Here is a 20,897-nt window from a genome sequence, read left to right on the forward strand (position 1 = left end):
ATGGTCATTAAAAAGCACATTTATATTATGTGGAATTAGAAAAAAATAATAATTCTGTCTCATTTATATTTTTACATACGTGTGTGTGCGTGTGTAAATAAATGTTACTTACTGATTGCATCCTTTGCAACCACAGGATCAGTTGGAACACTAAATTCTCCAGGACCAGCAAGATTCTCAGCACAAACCCTGAAGACATACACCAGGCCTTCCATAAGTCCCTCAACTTTGGTTGTCAGCGAGCTAAGAAGGTTGCGGTTCACTCTGGTCCAGTATTTGCTGTTGACCTCACGTCTTTCAATCCAATATCCCAAGATGGGGCTGCCATTGTCCTTAGGCTCATGCCAAGAAAGAGCAACAGTAGTGGCAGTGACTTCTCCTATTCTTGGCATGTTAGGAGCATCAGGAGGCTCTGAAATGTTTTGAAGAAACAACATTAAATACTGAGTGAATTTAACTGACTGTTTTAATAGTTTTTGTTGTGTCAATGTCTGCTTTATGTATTTTACCAAATTGGTTCTTTGCAAGAAGTGGCTCAGAATAGAGTGGTAGGCCACAGCCAAACTTGTTTTCAGCTTTGACTCTGAAAATATACTCCTTTCCTTCAATGAGTTTTGTCACAGGGTAGTTGTATCCTTTGTGGGTTGAAGTAACTGTAACCCAGCCAATTTCATCAGTGGTGTTGTCTTTCTTCTCCAGGATGTAATTGATGATCTCACTGCCACCATCATCAAGTGGTGCATCCCAAGTGCAAATGACAGAGTTGTTCCTGATCTCGTCAAATCCAAAGTTCACTGGTGGACCAGGTTTATCTAGATTGCAACAAAAGAAATTTTATTCCAATCTGTTCTTTGAGACCAATGTGGAAAAGCAAAAACATAATAAAATGAAAAAACTAATCTCACCAAGAACATTAACATCACATGATGCCGTTGCAAAACCATGAATATTCTCAACCCTGATGGTGAAAAGTCCATGGTCAGCTCTGACGGCATCACGCACCATCATTGCAGTTTCGCCTCTCTTGCTCTGGTCAAATGACAGACGATCTGAAAGTGGAGGATGGAACTCCTCCTCAGGTTCAGGATGGGAAGCTTTGGTCTTCCTCTTTCTCACAAAGCGTTCTGGCTTCTTTTTGACAACCTTTTGGACATTCTCATCATTCCTGAGCCATGTCACAGTGGGGTATGGAGATCCAGAAATATGGGCATCCAACCTAAACTCTTCACCCTTCCTGGCACTGATGCCAGTTACAATGCGTGCATGTAGTGATACCTTTGGTGGATCTGAAATACAATGACATTTTAATGTAAATAGAGTAACAGAATATTTCTTCTTTACTTGTTATTCCTAATATCTTCAATATTGTTAGACATACCGACAGGGTCAGCAGCTATAATGGGGGGTGTGCTGCGGGATGGGTCACTTTCTCCAGCAATGTTCTCTGCACGGACACGGAACTGGTACTCTTTGCCCTCTGTCAAGCCAGTGATGGTGTAGGAGAAACCAGGCACCAGATTTGGAACACATCGTTCAAATTTGTCACCATCCTTCTCTATCTTCTCAAGAATGTACCCAGTAATTGGGCAGCCACCATCATAGGGTGGTGGATTCCACTTAAGAGTAATGGACTGAGAGGTAGGATTGTGTCCCTCAACCTCAACTGGTGGATCAGGTCGCTCTGAAATATTTTAATTTAAGAGTTCATAAAAAGTAATGAATAGAATAATACTACATTTTTATATCACAATAAACTAAACATTATACTTACGCTTCTTCTCCTCACAGATAACAGGGTTTTGAAGCTCAAGATATTCTCCACTACCAATTCTGTTAACAGCCTTTACTCTGAAGTAATATTCACTGTTGACCATGAGGTCCTTGATCACAAAATCCAGAACATTGACTCCAGACAATACAGGCATATATGTCTTCTTCTGAGACTCTCTTCTCTCTAGTATATAGTGCAAAATTGGGCTACCACCATCATTATCTGGTGGTTCCCACGATATTTTGCAGGAGTTCTTGGTGGCTTCACTTGGAGAGATGCTCTTACATTGTCCTGGCAGACCTGTTGACAAAAGCCAATTCATTAAATAACTTGCTAACAAAAATATGACCTAGGATAGGAAAACATGGACATGTTGAATTACTGATGCATAACACTAGTGTTGCACTCCTCTACTGTTGCACTCCTCTACTGTTAAACTCCTGGTGCTCAGCCAATGCTCATCTACACAGCATTGTTCAGGAGCATAGATGTGGATTGAACATTTGAGGGTGTATAAGGGGGTTGAGCTGAACATTTATAAGGGAGTTAAATAAGGGCTGTCCATCATAAAAAATACAACTTCTGGTTTTAATGAGTTTTCTAACAGACGAGGTTACTAGCTATTCCCCGAATTTAATTACATGCTTTCCTCTGTCCTGTAAGCAAAAAAAAGAAAAGAAAAAAAAGCCTTCTCTTGTGATTGCTAAACAAAAAAGTGAAAACAAAGTCAGACTAACAAGGGTAGCAACCCAATTGAATCTGAACCAGCTAAATTATGAATGCATAAGTGAATGAGTGGAGTTTATGAGCAAGGTGCTGAAGTGTTGAAACCATAGCTGTCTTACCAATCACTTTAACATTAACTGTTCCTGTAGCTGAACCCAGACTGTTCTCAAGAGTGACAGTGTAGACACCAGCATCTTCATGCTTGCACTTGAGGAGCTCAAGCTGAATGCTCTTGAGTTCACATGTCAAGGTGAGCCTGTCACCAGCCCTCAGCTCTGTATCTTCCTTCTTCCAAACCATTGAAGGTTTGGGAATTGCTCTGTATGGGATTTTTATATTCATCTTCTCACCCTCAACAACCACAATATCTTGGGTCTGCAAATCAATGGTTGGTACACCTAGGAAATATTTACATAATGTATTAATGTCAATGTAGAAATATCACGGAGCAATATCAAGTTTTACCAAAATGATTTTTAAAAGCATATATGGAATAACAATATCCAAAGTGTGCTCACAGTCAGGGTCTTTAGCAAAGACCTTATCAGACATCTCAGAAGGATCACTGACTCCAACAGCATTGATGGCACGAACCCTAAGAACATATTGTTTCTCAGGAATGACACCATCTTCAGCCTTGAACCTGAGCACTTTGACTGGACGAGCATTGATTCTCATCCATTTCTCTGTGTCAGCCTCTGCTAGCTCAACATGATAGCCAGTAACAGGACTTCCCCCATTCTTCTCCGGTGCTCTCCATGTGATGTTGATATGCTCTCTGCTGGAATCAATAACCTTAACCTCAACTGGAGGAGAAGGTACACCTGAAAACAAGTCAATGAAACAAAGAAATTATGTAATTGTGGGGCTAATGGTTGTTACTTTAAATCATTAAAGTATATAATTTGTGGTATGTGATTGTACAAAAAAATAGCAACATACTTATAGGATCCTCAATGGTAATGACTTCTGTGGGTTCACTGGGTTCTCCAACTCCAGCCTCATTTTCAGCTCGAACCTGGAACTGCACCTCTGTACCCTCATCAACATCAGTCACCCTGTACTTGCATTCTGGGCCTGCTGTCTTTCCAGACTTTAACCAGCGGGTACCCACTTTCTCCTTCTTTTCAATAACATATCTTTAACAAAAAAAAAAAACATTTTCTTTTTAAATGTCATTTGCAAGGTAGAGCACGATGAAACTCATAAGACAAATGTAGAAGCCATAATGAATGCATACCTTGTAATTGGTCTTCCACCATCGCTGTTGGGAGGCTCCCATTTCAGGTCAACATGTCTCTTGGACACTTCAACCACAGTCAAAGCATAAGGGGGTCCAGCAGTAGCTAATATAGACAGAATAATCTGTTATTTAAACTACTCATCTCATTCCTAAAGTGAAATAAAAACATTTTAAAACCTATAAAAATGTGTTTCCACACTTACTAAAAGTATCCTTTGCTAGAACGGAGTCTTCTAGCTCAAGGAATTCACTCACACCAGCTGCATTCTCAGCTGCCACACGGAACACATAGAGAGATCCCTCATTAAGTGGAGTGACAGTGTACTTTGTGTCTTTCACTGTGGTATCCACAGTTTGCCATGTCCACCGTCTCACATCTCTCTTCTCAACAACATAGTTTGTGATTGGAGAACCACCATCGTTATCTGGTTCAGTCCATTTCAGTTCACAGTCAATCTTTGAAATGTTAGTGACCTCAAGCCAGCGTGGTGGAGATGGAGGATCTGTTTGAATGTAGACGTTCAATAGTTACTTTTGAAAAACTGTTATTGGCATCAATTTTAATCCAAAGAGGTACGACTACACACAGCACTTAGGAAGACCTATGAACTTACAAAGTCTTTCCTTGCACACAACAGGGTCACTTGGATCACTGGGTTCACTCTCTCCAGCAACATTCACAGCTCTGACACGGAAGCTGTATTCCTGCTTCTCCATCAGTCCTTTTACTAAGTGCTCCAACATGGACACATTGTCAGCAACACGAACCCATTCCTCAGTCCCACTCTTGAGCAGCTCAATCACATAAGACTCAATCTTGGCACCACCATCATGCTCTGGTCTTGTCCATTGCAAAAATGCGGACGTTTTAGCAATGTCTTTGATATATGGTTTGCCAGGGGCCCATGGAGGATCTATAAAAGAAACATTTTTTTCTGTATCTTTTGCATTTTGTTTACATACATAAAGAGAATATACTAGGCATAACAGTTTATAATCAGTACATGGAATTAATAACATACCAATAGGATCTTTAATCAAGACAGGATCAGTCTCAGCACTAGGCCTTCCAAATCCTGCAAGATTCTCAGCCATAACACGGAATCTATACTTCTTCTTAGTGGGCAAGCCTTTTACTCTGTGCAAGATATACAGAGTTATGTTTAATGTTCAGAATGCTTTCTGTAATATTAATTTATCCATATCCTGCTTAGAATGTATAAAGGACCTACCTCAGTGTAGTGTCACTAACAGGTAACTTGTTGCATTTGATCCATTTGTCGCTTTCTGGGTCAAATCTTTCAACCCAGTAGCCAGTGATGGGACTTCCACCATCCTCATCAGGTTCAAGCCAGGTCAGAGTAACAGCATCTTTTGAGATATCAGAGGGCTGCACTCTAATCGGGGGGCCAGGAGGCTCTAAATAGAGAAAACAAAACACCACCAATTACAACCTTTTTGTGATAAGAAGAAAATGAAACCTTTGCACATGAGTATACCTACCAAAAGAATACTTGGCGATTATTGGAACATGCTCTGCAGGAGCACCAATGCCATACTGATTCTCAGCAGATACCCTAAAGACATACTCCTTCATAGGCACCAGTTTGCAAACATTGAAAATGGTTTGCTTGACTGTAGCAGAAAGCTTCTGCCACTGTTCTTTTTCCAGGGGCCTCATTTCCACAATGTAGTTGGTCACAGGAGAACCACCATCATCTCTGGGGGCATTCCAGGCCAAACAGCAGGACTCATTGGTGATATCAGAAATATCGAAAGCAGCTGGGGGACCAGGCTTATCTGTTTAGACCATATCAAACAAATCTGTATTGAGTCACCAGAAATTCTATTAATTCACAGTATCACAGTGATTTATATTTACTGTTCTTTTTCTCAGTACTTTACCAAGAATGCTGACTTCAACTGTGGCAGTGGCACGACCACAGGTGTTGACTGCCTCAATAATATAGGTGGCTGTATCGGCCCTGGTTGTATTAGCAATAGATACAGAAGTGTGGCCAGGCTTAGATTCAATGGTGATCCTGTCATCTGGCTTCAAGACAAGGTCAGCCTTGGTCCATTTGACTTTAGGGTCTGGCTTTCCTAGAACATCTGCTGGAAGGTCAATCTTAGTGCCAGCCTTGGCAGTCAAGCCAGCAAGCAGTTTTACATCCAACTCAATCACTGGAGGTTCTGTGGAAATAATATTTGTTAAATTCATTCATGGGGGAAAAAAACATAATAAACAAATAAAGACTGAGATAATAAATGGCTTGAGGAAGAATAATGAAAGCTTACCTTTAGGATCAACAGCAAGGATCTCATCTGTGGCCTTACATGGTCTGCTAGCTCCAAGCCTGTTCACTGCCCTTACCCGATAGGCATACCATTGTCCCTCACGAAGTCCAGTCACTTGGAACCTAATAAAATGAATAACCTTTATTTATGATGGATTATATTTGTGTTTTGAGAAGGGAACAATATCACTATTTTATATTAAGGGACAGTGTATACTTTAGCTTTCAAATATGCCCTTGATAATATAAAAACATGGTCTGTTCATTACTCATTTTGAGAAGTTCACAAATCAGTATGGCTTACTTCAGCTCAGGCATTGGATCTCCACAGGCTTCCCATTTATCAGTGCCACGCTGGCACTTATCAACAATGTAGCCCTTGATAGGAGCTCCGCCATCGTACCTAGGAGGTTCCCATAACAGGAAGATACCTTTTGCAGATTTGTCTCTCCATTTCAGGTTCTCTGGCGGGTCTGGCACAGCTGTAAGCAACAAACCCCACATAGTTATTCAACTTAATTGTTAATTCAATCTTCTTTTCCATTATAATTAAGGAAGGTATGCATTTGTAATGTCATTCCCTGTCACAGTATTATGACTTACTAGCTGGAGAGGACACATTCACTGGCTCATCAATGTATGCCGGTTCTCCAGGACCACATTTGTTACAAGCTGTTACACTAAACAGATACTCCTTGCCCTCAATCACATCTGTGACAGTGTATTCAAGGTCTTCCACGCCTGATATTACCTGAAAAATAAATAATCTTTTAACCGTCTTGCTGAGCCTCAGAAAGCCATTCCTGTGGAACTGTTTACATCCAATCAAAACCACAAAACTAATGAAAGCTCTCAAAACCCATGTACTAACCTTGACCCATGTCTTCCGAGTCACCTCTCTCTTCTCAATATTATAACCAGTTATAGGGCTACCTCCGTCATGTTCTGGTGCCTCCCACATGAGGTGGACATGATGCCTGGTCACCTCAGATACCTTGAAGTCTTTTGGAGAACTTGGAGAAGCTAAATTAAGGGCAGACAACTCTCTATTTTAATTATGCAGGGTTTATGGTATCAATGTGCCTCACATATACTTAGACCATTTTAAAATGCAGACAATAAAAATCACATACCAATGACATTTACTTCAATCTCTCCTGAGACTGAAGTCACATCATTCTGTAGGTGCAAGGTGTACATGCCCTTATCTGGACGGACACTTGGGGCAATGACAAGCTCAGTGTATGTAGGTTTTGTGACCATAGAGACACGATCTCCTGCAGTAAGCTCCTGATCCCCAAACATCCACTTGGCTTTAGGTGTCGGGTATCCAGTAATGGGCACACGGATAGCAAGAGCATTTGGCACAATGACTTCTAGACCCTTTGTGAATCCACTTAGATCCATTGTGGGACCAACTACAAATGATTAAAAAAATACATGTCATTAAACAGGTAATAAAAGCTTCTAATGATTCTGCCCCTAAAGAACATGAGCAAACTTTTTTTTTTTAGTTATAAGGTAATTGTTTGGGAGTAATTACCATGTGGATCATCAGCTAAGAGTGGGCCAATCTGTTCAGCTGGATCAGAAACACCAGCTGCATTCTCTGCACATACTCTGTAGTGATACTTTTGACCAAACTTTAATCCAGACACCTAAATGAGAGGTAAAACAGGTCAATTATCCATTCACTATAAACTGAGCAGATTAAAAAGGAGAGCAGAGTTCCACATACCTTGTAATATAGATCTGGACAGAGTCTGGCATTGCACCTCAGCCAATTACATGTGCCATCTTCACACTTCTCTATGATGTAGCCTGTGATCATGCTACCTCCATTGCTCAGTGGTGTGTCCCATGCCAGCATAACAGAGTCCCTGCTCTGATTTGTATAATTAAAGTTCAGGGGTGGGGTTGGTCGCTCTGCCACAAGAACAAGCATAGTGAGTGAGATGTGTCCTCATAATGTTTCAAGTTACAGAACAGTAAAACAGCCTACTGTTCTCACTCTAAATAAAATCACACTAACTAACCAATGGGATCCATGATCTTTACAGGATCAGTGGCAGCACTTGGCATGCCAATTCCAGCTTTGTTTTCAGCTCTAACACGGAAGATGTACTCCTTATTCTCAACAACATCATTGAGTGTGGCTGTGCGATCTTCAGCCCGAACCACCATTACAGGCTCCCATTTCACAGAAGTTCTGTCACGGAGCTCAATTATATAAGATGTGATCTCAGAACCACCATCAAACAGTGGTGGCTGCCAAGTCACAGTGGCACCAAACCTGTTGACAATTCCAACCATGACATTCTGAGGTGCATCAGGCACATCTGTAATAAATCAGAAAAAAATCAAAGATTGTTACCCTGTATGATATTACAATATGATTACCATACTTTACAACTGTGTATATTAGTCAGAGATACACATACCAAATTTATTCTTGGCTTGTACAGCTTCGTCAGTACTGACAGGCTCTCCGTTTCCAACTCTGTTACGAGCACACACACGGAAGAAGTACATGTTGTCCTTTTGCAATCCACCAACGCAGTACTCCGGTATGTCAGCACGATCAGTGGCCAATGTCCAAGACTTGCGTTTGACATCGCGTCTCTCAACCACATAAGCCAGGATCTTGCTGCCACCATCACTCTCAGGTTCATCCCATGCCAGGCTGACCTCACCATCAGCAGTGTCAATAACTCTAAGGTTCTTAACAGGCCCAGGAACATCTAAAAATCACAGTCCAATTAGGCCTTTAAAACATAACACCTGAAGGTGATGACAGATCACTAGGTATGCACAACTCATAAACATGACACAAGATACAAGAACAGGAAAAAATCAATGTCAGCTGAATCAAGAATCATAGCATTTATGTCAAACATTTTTCACCAGTTTTCAGACACATTTTTAAAAAGCACTTAATGTAGCACATTTAAAGAATTAGTTCTGTTTGATTATCCTCCAATAACCCCTTCTCTCCACTAAGTTTTGTTTTGCTAACTCACCAATAACATCCAGGTTGATGAAAGCCTCCCCCTGTCCATGTTTATTTTTGATGACCACTTTGTAACGACCCTGATCAGACTTTTTAGGGTCTTTCAACCTGTACTCTGTCCTGTCAGTGGATGTGTCAATGTTTTGCATTGGCAGACTGATGTCATTGAAGAACCAGTCAGCCTCTGCACGAGGGTAAGCATCATAGGGAACAGTCATGATGAAGGGCTTTCCGGCATCTGTCACAAGATTCTGATCTGTGGTTTTAATCTTTGGGACAGCTGTACACAAACAGAAAGACAGACAGACAGACAGACAGACAGAAAGAAAGAAAGAAAGAAAGAAAGAAAGAAAGAAAGAAAGAAAGAAAGAAAGAAAGAAAGAAAGAAACTGTGATATCCATTGATAACTTTACACTGAAACTTTACACAGTTTCAGTCACAGAAAATTAAGTTAAATGTAGATTGAAAATACATATGTACCTGCAAGCTCCAGCTTGGCTCTGGCATCCTTATCCTTGGCAACAACTCTGTACTCGCCTTGATCACGAGGCCTGATCTCACAGACCTGGAGTCGATGAACTTTGCCCTCACTGAGCATCTGGTATTTGTCACCTTGGATAATGATCATGTTGTTCCTCATCCATTTAACCTCAACTCTGTCTTTGTTAAGTTCAACCTCAAACACAACATCTGAGCAAGGGGGCTCAAATACATCTGTGGGAGGTCTGACAATTTCCACTGGGGTTTCTGAAAATATAAAAGAAAACTAAGTGATGACATCAAGATATTGAACAACTACTTGAACAACTTTCAAGAAAATATTACATTTTGTGAATGGGTGCAGCAAAATTACCTTCAACAAAAAGACGTGCCCGGGATCTTCGGTCATCCACACCACAGGCATATTCACATTCATCATCAGGTCTGCACTCCTTAATGTACAGAGTGCATGTTTTTCCATCCTTTTCCATGTGATATCTAACAGGAGAAATTATGAAAATAAATATATGCCTTTTTAACCTATTTATTAACACTGCTCATAACAATGCATCTGCTAGGTAACATTATAAGAGATTTAATGTATTGTCCAGAGTAGCCAACAATCAAAGCAATAAAACAAAAAAAATGTTTACAAAAAGAAGAAGAAATTACCTGGGCCCTTCTCTGATTTCACGACCATTTCTGTACCATTTAACACTGGCTCTCTCCTTAGACACCTGGCATACGAATTCTGCATCCTCAAATTCAGTGACTGTCTGATCTTCAAGTTGGGTAGTGAAATCAGCTGGTGCCTCACTAATGATCAGCTCAGCTGAAGACTTGTCATCACCAGCACTTACAGTGTATTCACCCTCATCTTCCATGGTGCAGTCTCTAATGATCAGAGTGTGCTTGTTCTTGTCCACCCGGTACACAACACGTTTGCTGAAGGTGATCTCCTGGCCTGCCTTCATCCACTGGACTGTAACATTTGGTCTGTTTACTTTGCAACTAAAACTAATGGTCTTCTTCTCCTCAGTTTCACAGTCCTCAAGAGGCTCTATGATCCTGAGCTCTTCCTCTGTAGAGAGTACAAAATGTCAGAAAAAAGTGCTCTAAATCAATTGTCCTCACAAAGATGTTAGAGTTAATTAAAATTTAATTAAATAAGGGCTTACCTAACACTTGGACTTTGGCAGAGCATTTAGCCTGTTCACCACGTTGGTTGATCAGTGTGATGGTGTAAGTGCCCTCATCCAATTTCTCTGCAGCTTTGATCCTCAGAGAGAAAATAGTGTCTCTCTGGATCATTGCAAACTTACTGCTCTCAAACATTGTCTCATCATTCTTCAACCACTTGGCCTTAGCACCCTCTGAATTAACTTCACAATTAAGAACAATCTCTTGTCCTTCCTTCATTTGGGTGTCTTTGATGGGAGTGATTATCCTTAGTTTTTCTAGAAAAATAAGATAAATAGATTACCGTGATGTTGTAGTCCCCTCTGCAGTAAAAATAAACAGTGAAATACTCAGAAACACCTACCAATCACAGATAAGTCAGCAGAGGCCTTGACAGAACCAATATGTGCGATGAAGGCACCCTCATCTTTCAGCTCACAGTTCTTGATAATAAGGGCTCTTCTCTTCCCTTCACTAACAATTTCATATTTGTCCCCAGTTTGTAGCTCCTTGTCACCCCTGAACCATTTTACTTCGTATGTGTCTTTAGACACTGAGCATACAAATTCAGCCCTGTCACCCTCAACGGCCTCCTGGCTCTGGGGTTTGGAAATAAACTCGGCTGCCAATTCTGGTGAAACATAAAGAAATATTTGGAATGACTAAATTTACTTGTATAATTTTAGGGTACAGACATCAAATTGATATCTAAATCAAGTCAGAATAATTAGCTTACCATTGATTTTTAGTGTTGCTGATGTCTTTGAATTGACAAGTCTGCAGCTGTACTCTCCAGCATCTTCCATATGAAGATCCTGGATAATAAGTATTCTCTTTCTGCCATCTGCAATATGCTCATATCTTCCACCCTCAGGCAGTTCCTGGTCACCCTTGTACCATGTGACCTCTGCACTAGGCTTGGAGACCTCACAGATCAGCTTGATACTGTCAGATTCAGTGCCTTCAATATTGAATAGGTTCTTTGTGAACCTAGCCTCCTCCTCTGCAAGTGAAACAATAATTTGGTTAGTTTTACACTGATGATATGCTCATAGTTTATACATTAAATTCAAACTAAACTCACCAACAACAGTGAGCATGCCAGAGGATTTAGAGGTCCTTGCATCACATTCATATTCAGCTTCATCATCAAAGCCTGCCTTATTAATGATAAGAATACGCTGCACTCCCTTGGAAATAATCTCATACTTCTTGCCTTTTCTGATCTCAATACCATCCTTGTACCAGCAGACCTATAAAGCCAAATGACAATGAGTCATTCCCACCTGCATTTATGCTCATACAAATTACAGAAGTGTGATTGTTGTATTTTAGTTCATTTTTAAATAACTAAAGTACCTTGGCACTTTCCCGGGAAACTTCACATTCAAATTGAGCGGTCTCTTTTTCCCTGACCTCAACATCATGGAGAGGTTTAGTGAACTCAACATGTGGTGCTAAAAAACAAATAAACCAACCAAACAAAAAAAAATCAACCAAACAAAAACACTTTAGTATAATGTGAACAGTATATTATGCAGTCGAACAGAAAGCAACTTTTTTGCAGCATTTTGTTTCAATTTCAAATTTAACTTACGTTCAACATTTAGGAAAGCAGTGGACTTGAAGTCTTTAGCATCACAAGTGTATGTCTTGCAATCGTCAAGGGTACAGTCCTTGATGATCAGTTTCCTCTTGCGTCCATCAACCACTAGCTCATACTTCTTTGTTTTGCGGATTTCCTGTCCATCTCTGAACCATTTGACATCAGCGTTCTCTCTGGAAAGTTCACACTCTAGAACTGCTGTCGCCTCCTCTTCGACGGTCTGGTCCTTCAAGGGCTTAGCAAACTCAACTGGTGGCTCTTTGGGACAAATGCAAAACATAATGTGTATTTATTATAAAACCTACTAAAACATCTGGAAAACCATTTAACTAAATTATGCTTAATAAAATGAGTACTACATAGTTATATTCAAGGCTCTTACCATTCACAATAAGTTTGGCCTGAGTCTGGAAGTCCTTTGCAATAAGTTTCACAAACCCAGCGTCTGTCAGCTCGACATTTCTTAGAGTTATGCTGTGCAGTCTGCCCTCTGCTCTTGTTACCACCTGGACATTACAGTAATAGTTTCTTCAGAAGAAACAGAGACTTACAAAGCTGCTTTTTTACAGTTTGTTTTTTGTTTGTCTCAGAACTAATGATTTCAAGCTATATTAGAAGCTAGAGAATATGTTTCTAAAATGCTACTATTGGGGGAAATAATTGTCATATTGCTACATTTGGCATATTTAAAAGTGTAAATTGTTTTGTGTATGTGTATGAGAATTGAATACTAGTATAATGTGAAAGAAACTAACACATTTCAAAGTTAGGGTTATCCAGCAGTAGAACTTTAAGACCAGCACTTCAACAATCACTCCAGATGTAGGTAAAAATAGCTAGCTGGACACTTGCAGAGCAGAACAGCTCACTGTGTTATCTCAAAGACCTCTGATGGTCCCTAAATGTCCTACTGCTGTTTCTTGGTGCTTATAAGAAAAGACAAAATGTGGTAAATCATTAAGAAAATTAAAGAATTTAAACTAAATTCTAAACTAAGCTAAACTAAACTCCAATGAGAAATAAATTAATTAATATAAAAACATTTTTCTTAGGGTGTGTGCATATGCATTTACATATATGTGTGTGCATATGTGAAATTTCATAATAACTTGGAAATAATAACTCATAATACACATTAATGTTAGCTAGAACTATTGTAATACACATTAATTTGTTAACAGAACATTCACATTTTTCATTTACCACAAACAGTAATATAAACTTACTCTGTCACTTGGTTCCATCTTTGTTGTTCCAACGAACCATTCAGCAACAATTCCCTCATATGAAAGCTCACAGTCAAAGGTTGCAGTCTCTCCAGCAGTAACGGTCACCTCCCGTAGAGGCCTCAACAGGCCAATTTTGCGTGCTTCAGATTCAGAAGACATTATTAATAATCCCAAAAATCAACTGCTCTATACTAAAAAACTCCTCTCAACCTTGAAAGCCTCATTTCAATCTAACATTTACAACAGGCAAGCCAAACTTTTTTGCCTGTAGGGGTCTTCCATCATTAGCATATTGAGATTCTGTTTAATTTAACTGGTCAGCAGTGAGGAACAAAGTATGGGAGGCATGCGCAGGCTCTATTAGTCACCCACCACCCACTCTAGATAAGGCTTAACATTTTAAAATAACCATGTCTTCTGATTGGCTACTAGTTTATCACTGATAACATATCTGTTGCTGTCGAAAACCAACCAAGAATTGTCAGTTAAAATGTTATATGGCATGAAAAAAAAAATGCAGATATTACACTGAAATGTCCCAGTATGTAGTATCTTTCTAAATATCTTATATATTCATCAACCACGCACATTAAAATAATATTTTTTAAATTTAAATAATGAATGAATAAATATGTAAATAATATGTTTGTTCAGCTTACCTTTAACTCGGAGCTGGGCAGTAGATTTAGCGTTGGCGGCACTGAAGTCCACAGGGCCAGCCATGTCCATTCGCACATTGTAGAGAATCAAAATGTGCTTAGAGCCCTCTTCCTTAATCTCACAATCCTAGTGAGAGCAAATTTAAATATTTTGTTTAAAAAAATCAGATTCAAAAACAGCAAGAGGTTTTATGACTGTTGGATTATTGGAGATAAAATCCTTACAGCAGACTGTTGCAGAGGCTCTCCTTTGAGTTTCCAATGACCATGCACATCCTCCTCAGAGATCTCGATCTCAAAGCGTGCAGTTTCGGTCTCTGTGACCTCCATGCTGTACAGTGGGCGGACGATTTTAATGTCACGTTCTGCACAGAAAAAGAGAACGAAAGACCCGATCTGAAATTTAGTTGGGGTAATAAAAATGTATTGACTACTGCACAATAAATTATTTTTCTTGTTTATATGCTGTAGAAATTATATTAATAGAGCACGTCCATCAGGTAATACCTTCAATGTTCAGTTTTGCAGTAGTTTTGTCAGAACCGCAGTCACAGATGTATTCTCCAGTGTCAATCTTCTCTGCCTTCTTAACTATTAGAATGCGTTTCTTCCTGTCAGCCTTGATGAGGATATTCTTTGATGGAGTGATCTCTTTGCCATCTTTGAACCATTTCACCTCAGCAGTGGGTTTGCTCAGTTCACACCTCAGCACCACCTCATCCTTCTCAACGGCTGTGTAGTCATGCAACTTGGTGGTGAAGTATGCTTCTCCCTCTGAAAATAGGAGAGGATGTTGGTTCCTGAAACATTCCTAAACTGTTGCTTTCTTCCCAATCATATATAAAATTGAACCACTAACACATTTACCAAGCACAGTAAGCATGGCTTCAGACGTCTTCCCAAGAGCCTCTGCTTTAATGAGTGCAGTGTCATCAGTTGACACCTCCTTAATGGAGAGCGTGTGGATCTTGCCATGTTCTGACAAATGCACAACTTTGCTTGGATGCAGACGCACATCATTCTTGTACCAGATTACTTGGATTTTCTCATGAGACAGCTCAATGCTGAACTCTGCTGTCTCGCGCTCCTTCACTGTAACATCCTTGATGGGTCTGACAAACTCAAGACGAATACCTTAAAAGTAAGTAAAATAAAGATGACAAAGTTGTATTAAAACAAGTGCCATATTAAATGCACATTATGGTGAACTGGGATTGACAAATCGTATTTCTTTTACCTTGAATGATCAGTTTTCCTGCACTTCGCTTGTCCTCAGCCTCAAACATATACTTAGCCTCATCTTCATAGGCTGCAGATTTAACAATCAGAGTGTGCTTTTTTGCTTCTGAGAGGATTTCAAATTTATCATCAGACTTCAGCTCTTGAGATCCCTTCAGCCATCGGAAGGTCTTTGCTTCTCTTGACAGTTCACATTCAAATCTGGCTTCATCTTTCTCATATACTTGCGCATCACTCAAAGGTGTGACAAAAGTAATGGGGAGTTCTGCAAAACAAATACATTTTTTTACTTGCAAGCGTTAGGACACATATTGGTGATATTGTAATGAACTGTTTAAAAAACTTCAGAGGAACTAAGATGATTACCTTTCACTTTCAGATTTGCACTACACTTAGCATTTGCTCCCTGGAAAATGACCTCTCCAGTTTGGGCTACTCTGCAGTTGTATAACGTTAGTGTGTGCTTTGCACCATCTTCCACGATCTCAATGTCCTGTTTGACAAAAAATAAACATGTCATGCACGTAAACTGAATATAACACACACACACACACACACACACAAACACACACAAACACACACACAAACACACACACACACACACACACACACACATATATATATATACACACACACACACACATACATATATATATATATATATATATATATATATATATATATAATTTAATTTTTTTATTTTATTTTTTTTCCCCCCAACAACATTTGTAATTGTTGAAAAAAAGGTTAAAAATATTTAACAGGTTAATGTTTCAAAGTTTATACTGAGTAGGCGGGCCTTGGATCAACCTCCAAGTCAGACAGGAACCTGTTCGTATCAACTTGTCTGCAAAATAGGAATCCCCAACATGCACAAACTCTGCAGTGTAACACAGAGAACCTCCTTAGTAAGTCTCAAACTGAGTTTGCTTCTAGGGTGTGCGAATTAGAGCCTGCGGGCGCCCTTACCATTACAATACAGCAACCAGTCCCTGCCATGGCTAGCACCCAGTCCAAGAAGAACTTGGAGTGCCATTATTGTCACAAAAGGGGTTATTATGCTTGGGAATGTCATAAGAAACGGTGGGATGAGTCAAGGTCAAAGAATGGCGCTGGGAAGGGTCAGCAGCCCAAGGACGGATCACAATATCCTGATAATTGGCAGGCTGCGGCAACTTTCCCACCAGCACCACCGTATAATCAATAGGGGTGCCCACAAGATGGGACCCTCACAAACACTGATCTGATCCAGTTTGCTGGTTTAAGTGCTACCCTAGCTAATGATTATCCTTTGTGTCCCATTATTGATCTGCTGATTGATAATCATTCTTATTCATTTTTGGGGGTCCCTGAGGACTGTCCTAAAACTAAATAAAACTAAACTAATTACTTTATGGAGGGTGACAAAGTACTTACAGGTGAAGGAGTAAGGACATCGCCTTTCAGTTTCCACTGGCCATGGACGTCATCCTCAGAAATTTCTACTTCAAACCGAGCAGTCTCACCATCAAATAGTTCAACCCCATACATGGGTCGGACCACCTTGACATCACGTGCTTAAATTGAGCAAAGGCACTAATTAGAATGAGGAAATATACCATAAAAACATGCCAAAATGACCAACTTTAAATTGTCCTGAAAGATCACCTTCAATGTTAACATTTGCTGAAGTCTTGTCTGTTCCACAGTCACACACATAGACGCCTTTGTCTTTCTGTTCCACTTTCTTAATGTGGAGTATTCTTCGTTTACCCTCTGTCCTCATAGAAACGATTTTAGAAGCCTTAATTTCGACCTCATTATGGAACCACTTCACAGGGACATCTTTGCTCAGCTCACACTCAAGAATGACCTCATCTTTCTCGACTGCAGTGTAGTGTTCCAAATTGACAATGAAGCGTGCATCACCCTCTGCAAAGCCAAGTTAAACAAAGTTCAAATGTTGAAAAACAACCATTTATGAATGGTTTTCTTGTGGTGCTGAACAAGAGAAAGAGCAACAAATTACAGTCTAATCAAGTGTGTCACGTCAGTATCACTGCATTTTTGTCCAAACAGCATATTTTGTGGACATGGGCTTCGTAAAAATGTACATACATATGTATTAATAGATATAAGGAAAAAGTTTACCTATAACCAGCAGTTTAGCTTTTGTTGATATTCCTTTTGCCTCTGCCTTTATTTGGCAAGTATCATTTAGAGTGACCGCCTTCATTTCTAATATATGCTTTATTCCTTTGACATAGGTTAACACTGTTCTGCTTGGATGCAGTTTGAGTTCGTTTTTGTACCATACCACTGCAACATTCTCATGTGAAAGCTCTAGTTCGAACCGAGCTGTGTTACCTTCCTTCACAGTTTGGTCCTTTAATTCTGAGATGACCTTCAGTCTCATACCTATAACATTATTTCAGTATATAACAGATTCACTTGTATAGAATATGATCTCATTATTTCACTATTACAAAATATAAATTCACAACATTATGTGAATTTGTATAAAGAATAAATATTTCGTCAGTACCAAATATTAACTTATATTTGTCACTGACAAAAACTGATTAAGTATTGCTTATCAATTTGTAGGTCTAAAATCATAACCATGAATGATAAGGAACTTACCCTCTACCGTTAGTTTTGATGTTGATGTTTTGCCCAATACCTCAATAGTGTAATCTCCCTCATCATCAAATTCACAGTTATTTATTATCAAAATGTGTTTTTTACCATCATCAATAATTTCATATTTATTTCCAGGTGTTATAATATCAGAACCCTTAAACCAGATCACTTTAGACACATCCTTAGTGATGGTACATTCAAACTTTGCCTGTTTCTTTTCCGGTACAGAAACATCCTTTAATGGGACTGTGAAATCCATTTCCATCTCTGGCAGGTATGACACAACATTGTCTTCATTCTAATATATTTGCATCTGTAGTAACATTCAGAATTAAAATCCCCCTTTCTTTGGGGAAAAAACAAGTTATTCACTTACCCTTGACTGTTAGCATAGCACTTGTCACAGAATTCAGAGCTTGGTATGTAACTTCACCAGCCTGATCAAGCTGAACATTTTTCAGTGTAAGGAATCGCTTTGTCCCTTCAGCTTTGATGTCACATGTCTTAAAGGAAAATAACAAAAATACTCAGAGAATTTCAAAGAATTAACATAGAATTGATTCAAAGCATTAACACAGTGTTAACACAAATTAACATACACTTACCACCTACTTATTAAAACCTATATTGTGCATATACTCACTGACCACTCCCAGATATTGACAGTTTTTGCAATTGCAGATTCTAGACCATTTGCAGCACAGCAGTGACATGGGCATAGTAGGGGCATGTTAGTAGGTGTTGCACTGTTAGTATTGGGTAAATAGTGTTCTTACAGCTGGGTTAAGAGGGGGCTATCAACGACAAATATCCAGCCCATAGCAGTCCTGTCATTACAAACCAACTACTGATGAATATCAGCATAATACAAAAAGTAATTTTGACACTAATGGTACAAAGATTATGACACTAATGCTACAAACAAGTTTTCAAATGTACAAGATCCAAAAAGTATTTTAATGGTTAGAACATTTAAGTCTTACTGGTGATCTTGTAAGAACCTGCCCTTTTAACTTCCATTCTCCAGGCACATCATCCTCAGAGATTTCAGTATCAAATTTGGCCTCTTCTTTCTCAACCACTTCCACACTTGCAAGAGGTTTCAGGACCTCAGCCTCACGCTCTGCATCAGAATGAAACATAAGACACAAGACATACAAAATTTTAAGCAATGCCTCAACAGAATATCATAGATAAGGTCAAGGAAGTTAGAAGTCAAACCAATATGCTGCCTACCGCCAAGTGTTAATTTTGCTGCGTAGCGTTTGCCCTCAACTTCCATGGAATATTCGCCAATATCATTTGGCTGAGCATTTTTTATGGTCAAACTTATATCTTTTCCTTCTTTTTTAACCTCAGTCTTATCTGTGGGTTCGACAGGAATCTCTTCATCTCCTTTAAACCATTTCCAGTTGGGAGTGTCTTTGAAGAGCTCACACTTGAAGGTAGCTGTGGCCTTTGGTTTCACATGCTGGTCCCTTAGGGGTTTTACCAGCCAGTCTCTAATGATTTCTGAGAAACACACATGCATTAAAAATATTTTTAATTCTGCAATTATTAAAGATATTTGAAAAAAAAAAACCATTTGTGGGAAGTGAGAAAAAATGCCTTATTCGTACCCATAACCTTCACAGTTGTTTGAGTTTTAAGTTGTTCACACTCGCAGGTATAAACACCAGCATCGTTATCATTGGCATCTTGGATTGTCAAGGCACGTGCCAGTCCAATAATGTTGATCTGGAGCTTTCCAGGGACTGGCTCTATCTCCTTCCCATCTTTCTTCCAGACCACATCTCGGTCTTTGCTCAACTCACATGTCAAGTACATGGGCTGTCCCTTGATTACAGATGTTTCTTCTTCCAGATTCTTGGTAAATTTAACAGGTAACTCTGTTTATGGTAAAAAATATATATAAAAATAAATAAAAAGACTTTCTTCAGGGTACTCACAGCAGTACTGATGCAGTTTACTGGCTACAGATCTGCCAAAGCCAAAATGTTTAAAACTGTGCTTACCTTCAACAATAAGTTTGGCAGTGGAAGTCTTCTCTTTATTTCCAAGCTTGGCTACACATGTGTATTCCCCTGTGTCTGAGAGCTGGACATCAATAATTGCCAGTTTACGGTCTTTGCCATCAGAGGTAAACTTGTGCTTTGGACCCTCCCTCAGGTTGCTGCCATCTTTCATCCATGATGTAACGGCAGTAGAAGGTGAAATCTGGCACTCAAATACAGCAGATGATCCAATTGACTCAGCCTCCAGCAGCACTATGTTTTGAAGCTCCTTCACAAACTTTAGAGGGACAGCCTTGAGCTGGAAAGCAAATGGTGACTCTCCAGGAGGTTTGTCACCTCCACCACCAGGTCTGAGTCCTCTTCCACGCCCAGCATCACCAGGAGATGGAGTTTGTCTTGCTGAAAGGTGTTGAGAATGGAGAGATGTAACTTTTGCTGTTAAAACACAGGCTGTTCAACATGTTTTAAGGCTAAATGCTTATTTGCATATCTATTAAAGATGTCAATATGGTCAACACAGTCTTCTCACGTCTAAGTCCTCTGCCTCTTCCTGCCACTGGCTCTTCCTTTGGCTTTCCATCTGTGTTCAAAATATTTTAATGCCTTTGTAAGCATGGGTTTAACATTTAGTTGTATATTAAACTGTGAAAATCAGGGACAAAAACAGTCTTGAAATGCTAGGCAACAAGTTTTAACTTTCAGGAAGACATGCATTATTATTGCAATTAAGTAAATGAAATGAAAATATATTTAAAAGTTAAGGTTAAGACAATGCATAGTTTGAAAACACTGATAAAATCAAGTGAATTAAACAACAGGA

The 20,897-nt window shown here is 39.4% G+C and overlaps 1 protein-coding gene across 1 annotated transcript in view; it reads right to left on the minus strand.

Moving 5' to 3' along the window:
• Positions 1–20,897, minus strand: part of ttn.1 (titin, tandem duplicate 1) — a 143,468-nt gene that overhangs the window by 69,626 nt on the left and 52,945 nt on the right. Inside the window, exons 77-126 of the mRNA XM_035536429.1 lie at positions 20,607–20,657; positions 20,078–20,476; positions 19,682–19,951; positions 19,299–19,574; positions 19,046–19,185; positions 18,439–18,565; positions 17,088–17,351; positions 16,857–16,996; positions 15,807–15,933; positions 15,439–15,705; positions 15,069–15,335; positions 14,709–14,975; positions 14,427–14,566; positions 14,202–14,328; positions 13,540–13,682; positions 12,696–12,819; positions 12,305–12,571; positions 12,067–12,164; positions 11,792–11,960; positions 11,444–11,710; positions 11,072–11,338; positions 10,707–10,985; positions 10,201–10,609; positions 9,902–10,026; positions 9,529–9,795; positions 9,058–9,327; positions 8,479–8,778; positions 8,074–8,376; positions 7,776–7,963; positions 7,581–7,695; positions 7,171–7,455; positions 6,909–7,060; positions 6,641–6,788; positions 6,342–6,519; positions 6,039–6,160; positions 5,646–5,933; positions 5,244–5,540; positions 4,973–5,159; positions 4,763–4,878; positions 4,355–4,654; positions 3,944–4,243; positions 3,738–3,843; positions 3,440–3,636; positions 3,016–3,321; positions 2,617–2,895; positions 1,772–2,071; positions 1,379–1,681; positions 906–1,286; positions 510–812; positions 113–412 (exon numbers count right to left, since the gene is read on the minus strand). Of these exons, the coding sequence (XP_035392322.1) occupies positions 113–412; positions 510–812; positions 906–1,286; positions 1,379–1,681; positions 1,772–2,071; positions 2,617–2,895; positions 3,016–3,321; positions 3,440–3,636; positions 3,738–3,843; positions 3,944–4,243; positions 4,355–4,654; positions 4,763–4,878; positions 4,973–5,159; positions 5,244–5,540; positions 5,646–5,933; positions 6,039–6,160; positions 6,342–6,519; positions 6,641–6,788; positions 6,909–7,060; positions 7,171–7,455; positions 7,581–7,695; positions 7,776–7,963; positions 8,074–8,376; positions 8,479–8,778; positions 9,058–9,327; positions 9,529–9,795; positions 9,902–10,026; positions 10,201–10,609; positions 10,707–10,985; positions 11,072–11,338; positions 11,444–11,710; positions 11,792–11,960; positions 12,067–12,164; positions 12,305–12,571; positions 12,696–12,819; positions 13,540–13,682; positions 14,202–14,328; positions 14,427–14,566; positions 14,709–14,975; positions 15,069–15,335; positions 15,439–15,705; positions 15,807–15,933; positions 16,857–16,996; positions 17,088–17,351; positions 18,439–18,565; positions 19,046–19,185; positions 19,299–19,574; positions 19,682–19,951; positions 20,078–20,476; positions 20,607–20,657 (11,301 nt within the window). The remainder of the gene's footprint in view (positions 1–112; positions 413–509; positions 813–905; positions 1,287–1,378; positions 1,682–1,771; positions 2,072–2,616; positions 2,896–3,015; positions 3,322–3,439; positions 3,637–3,737; positions 3,844–3,943; positions 4,244–4,354; positions 4,655–4,762; positions 4,879–4,972; positions 5,160–5,243; positions 5,541–5,645; positions 5,934–6,038; positions 6,161–6,341; positions 6,520–6,640; positions 6,789–6,908; positions 7,061–7,170; positions 7,456–7,580; positions 7,696–7,775; positions 7,964–8,073; positions 8,377–8,478; positions 8,779–9,057; positions 9,328–9,528; positions 9,796–9,901; positions 10,027–10,200; positions 10,610–10,706; positions 10,986–11,071; positions 11,339–11,443; positions 11,711–11,791; positions 11,961–12,066; positions 12,165–12,304; positions 12,572–12,695; positions 12,820–13,539; positions 13,683–14,201; positions 14,329–14,426; positions 14,567–14,708; positions 14,976–15,068; positions 15,336–15,438; positions 15,706–15,806; positions 15,934–16,856; positions 16,997–17,087; positions 17,352–18,438; positions 18,566–19,045; positions 19,186–19,298; positions 19,575–19,681; positions 19,952–20,077; positions 20,477–20,606; positions 20,658–20,897) is intronic.

The sequence above is a fragment of the Electrophorus electricus genome, chromosome 2 (assembly GCF_013358815.1).
Source record: "Electrophorus electricus isolate fEleEle1 chromosome 2, fEleEle1.pri, whole genome shotgun sequence".
Taxonomy (NCBI): Eukaryota; Metazoa; Chordata; class Actinopteri; order Gymnotiformes; family Gymnotidae; genus Electrophorus; species Electrophorus electricus.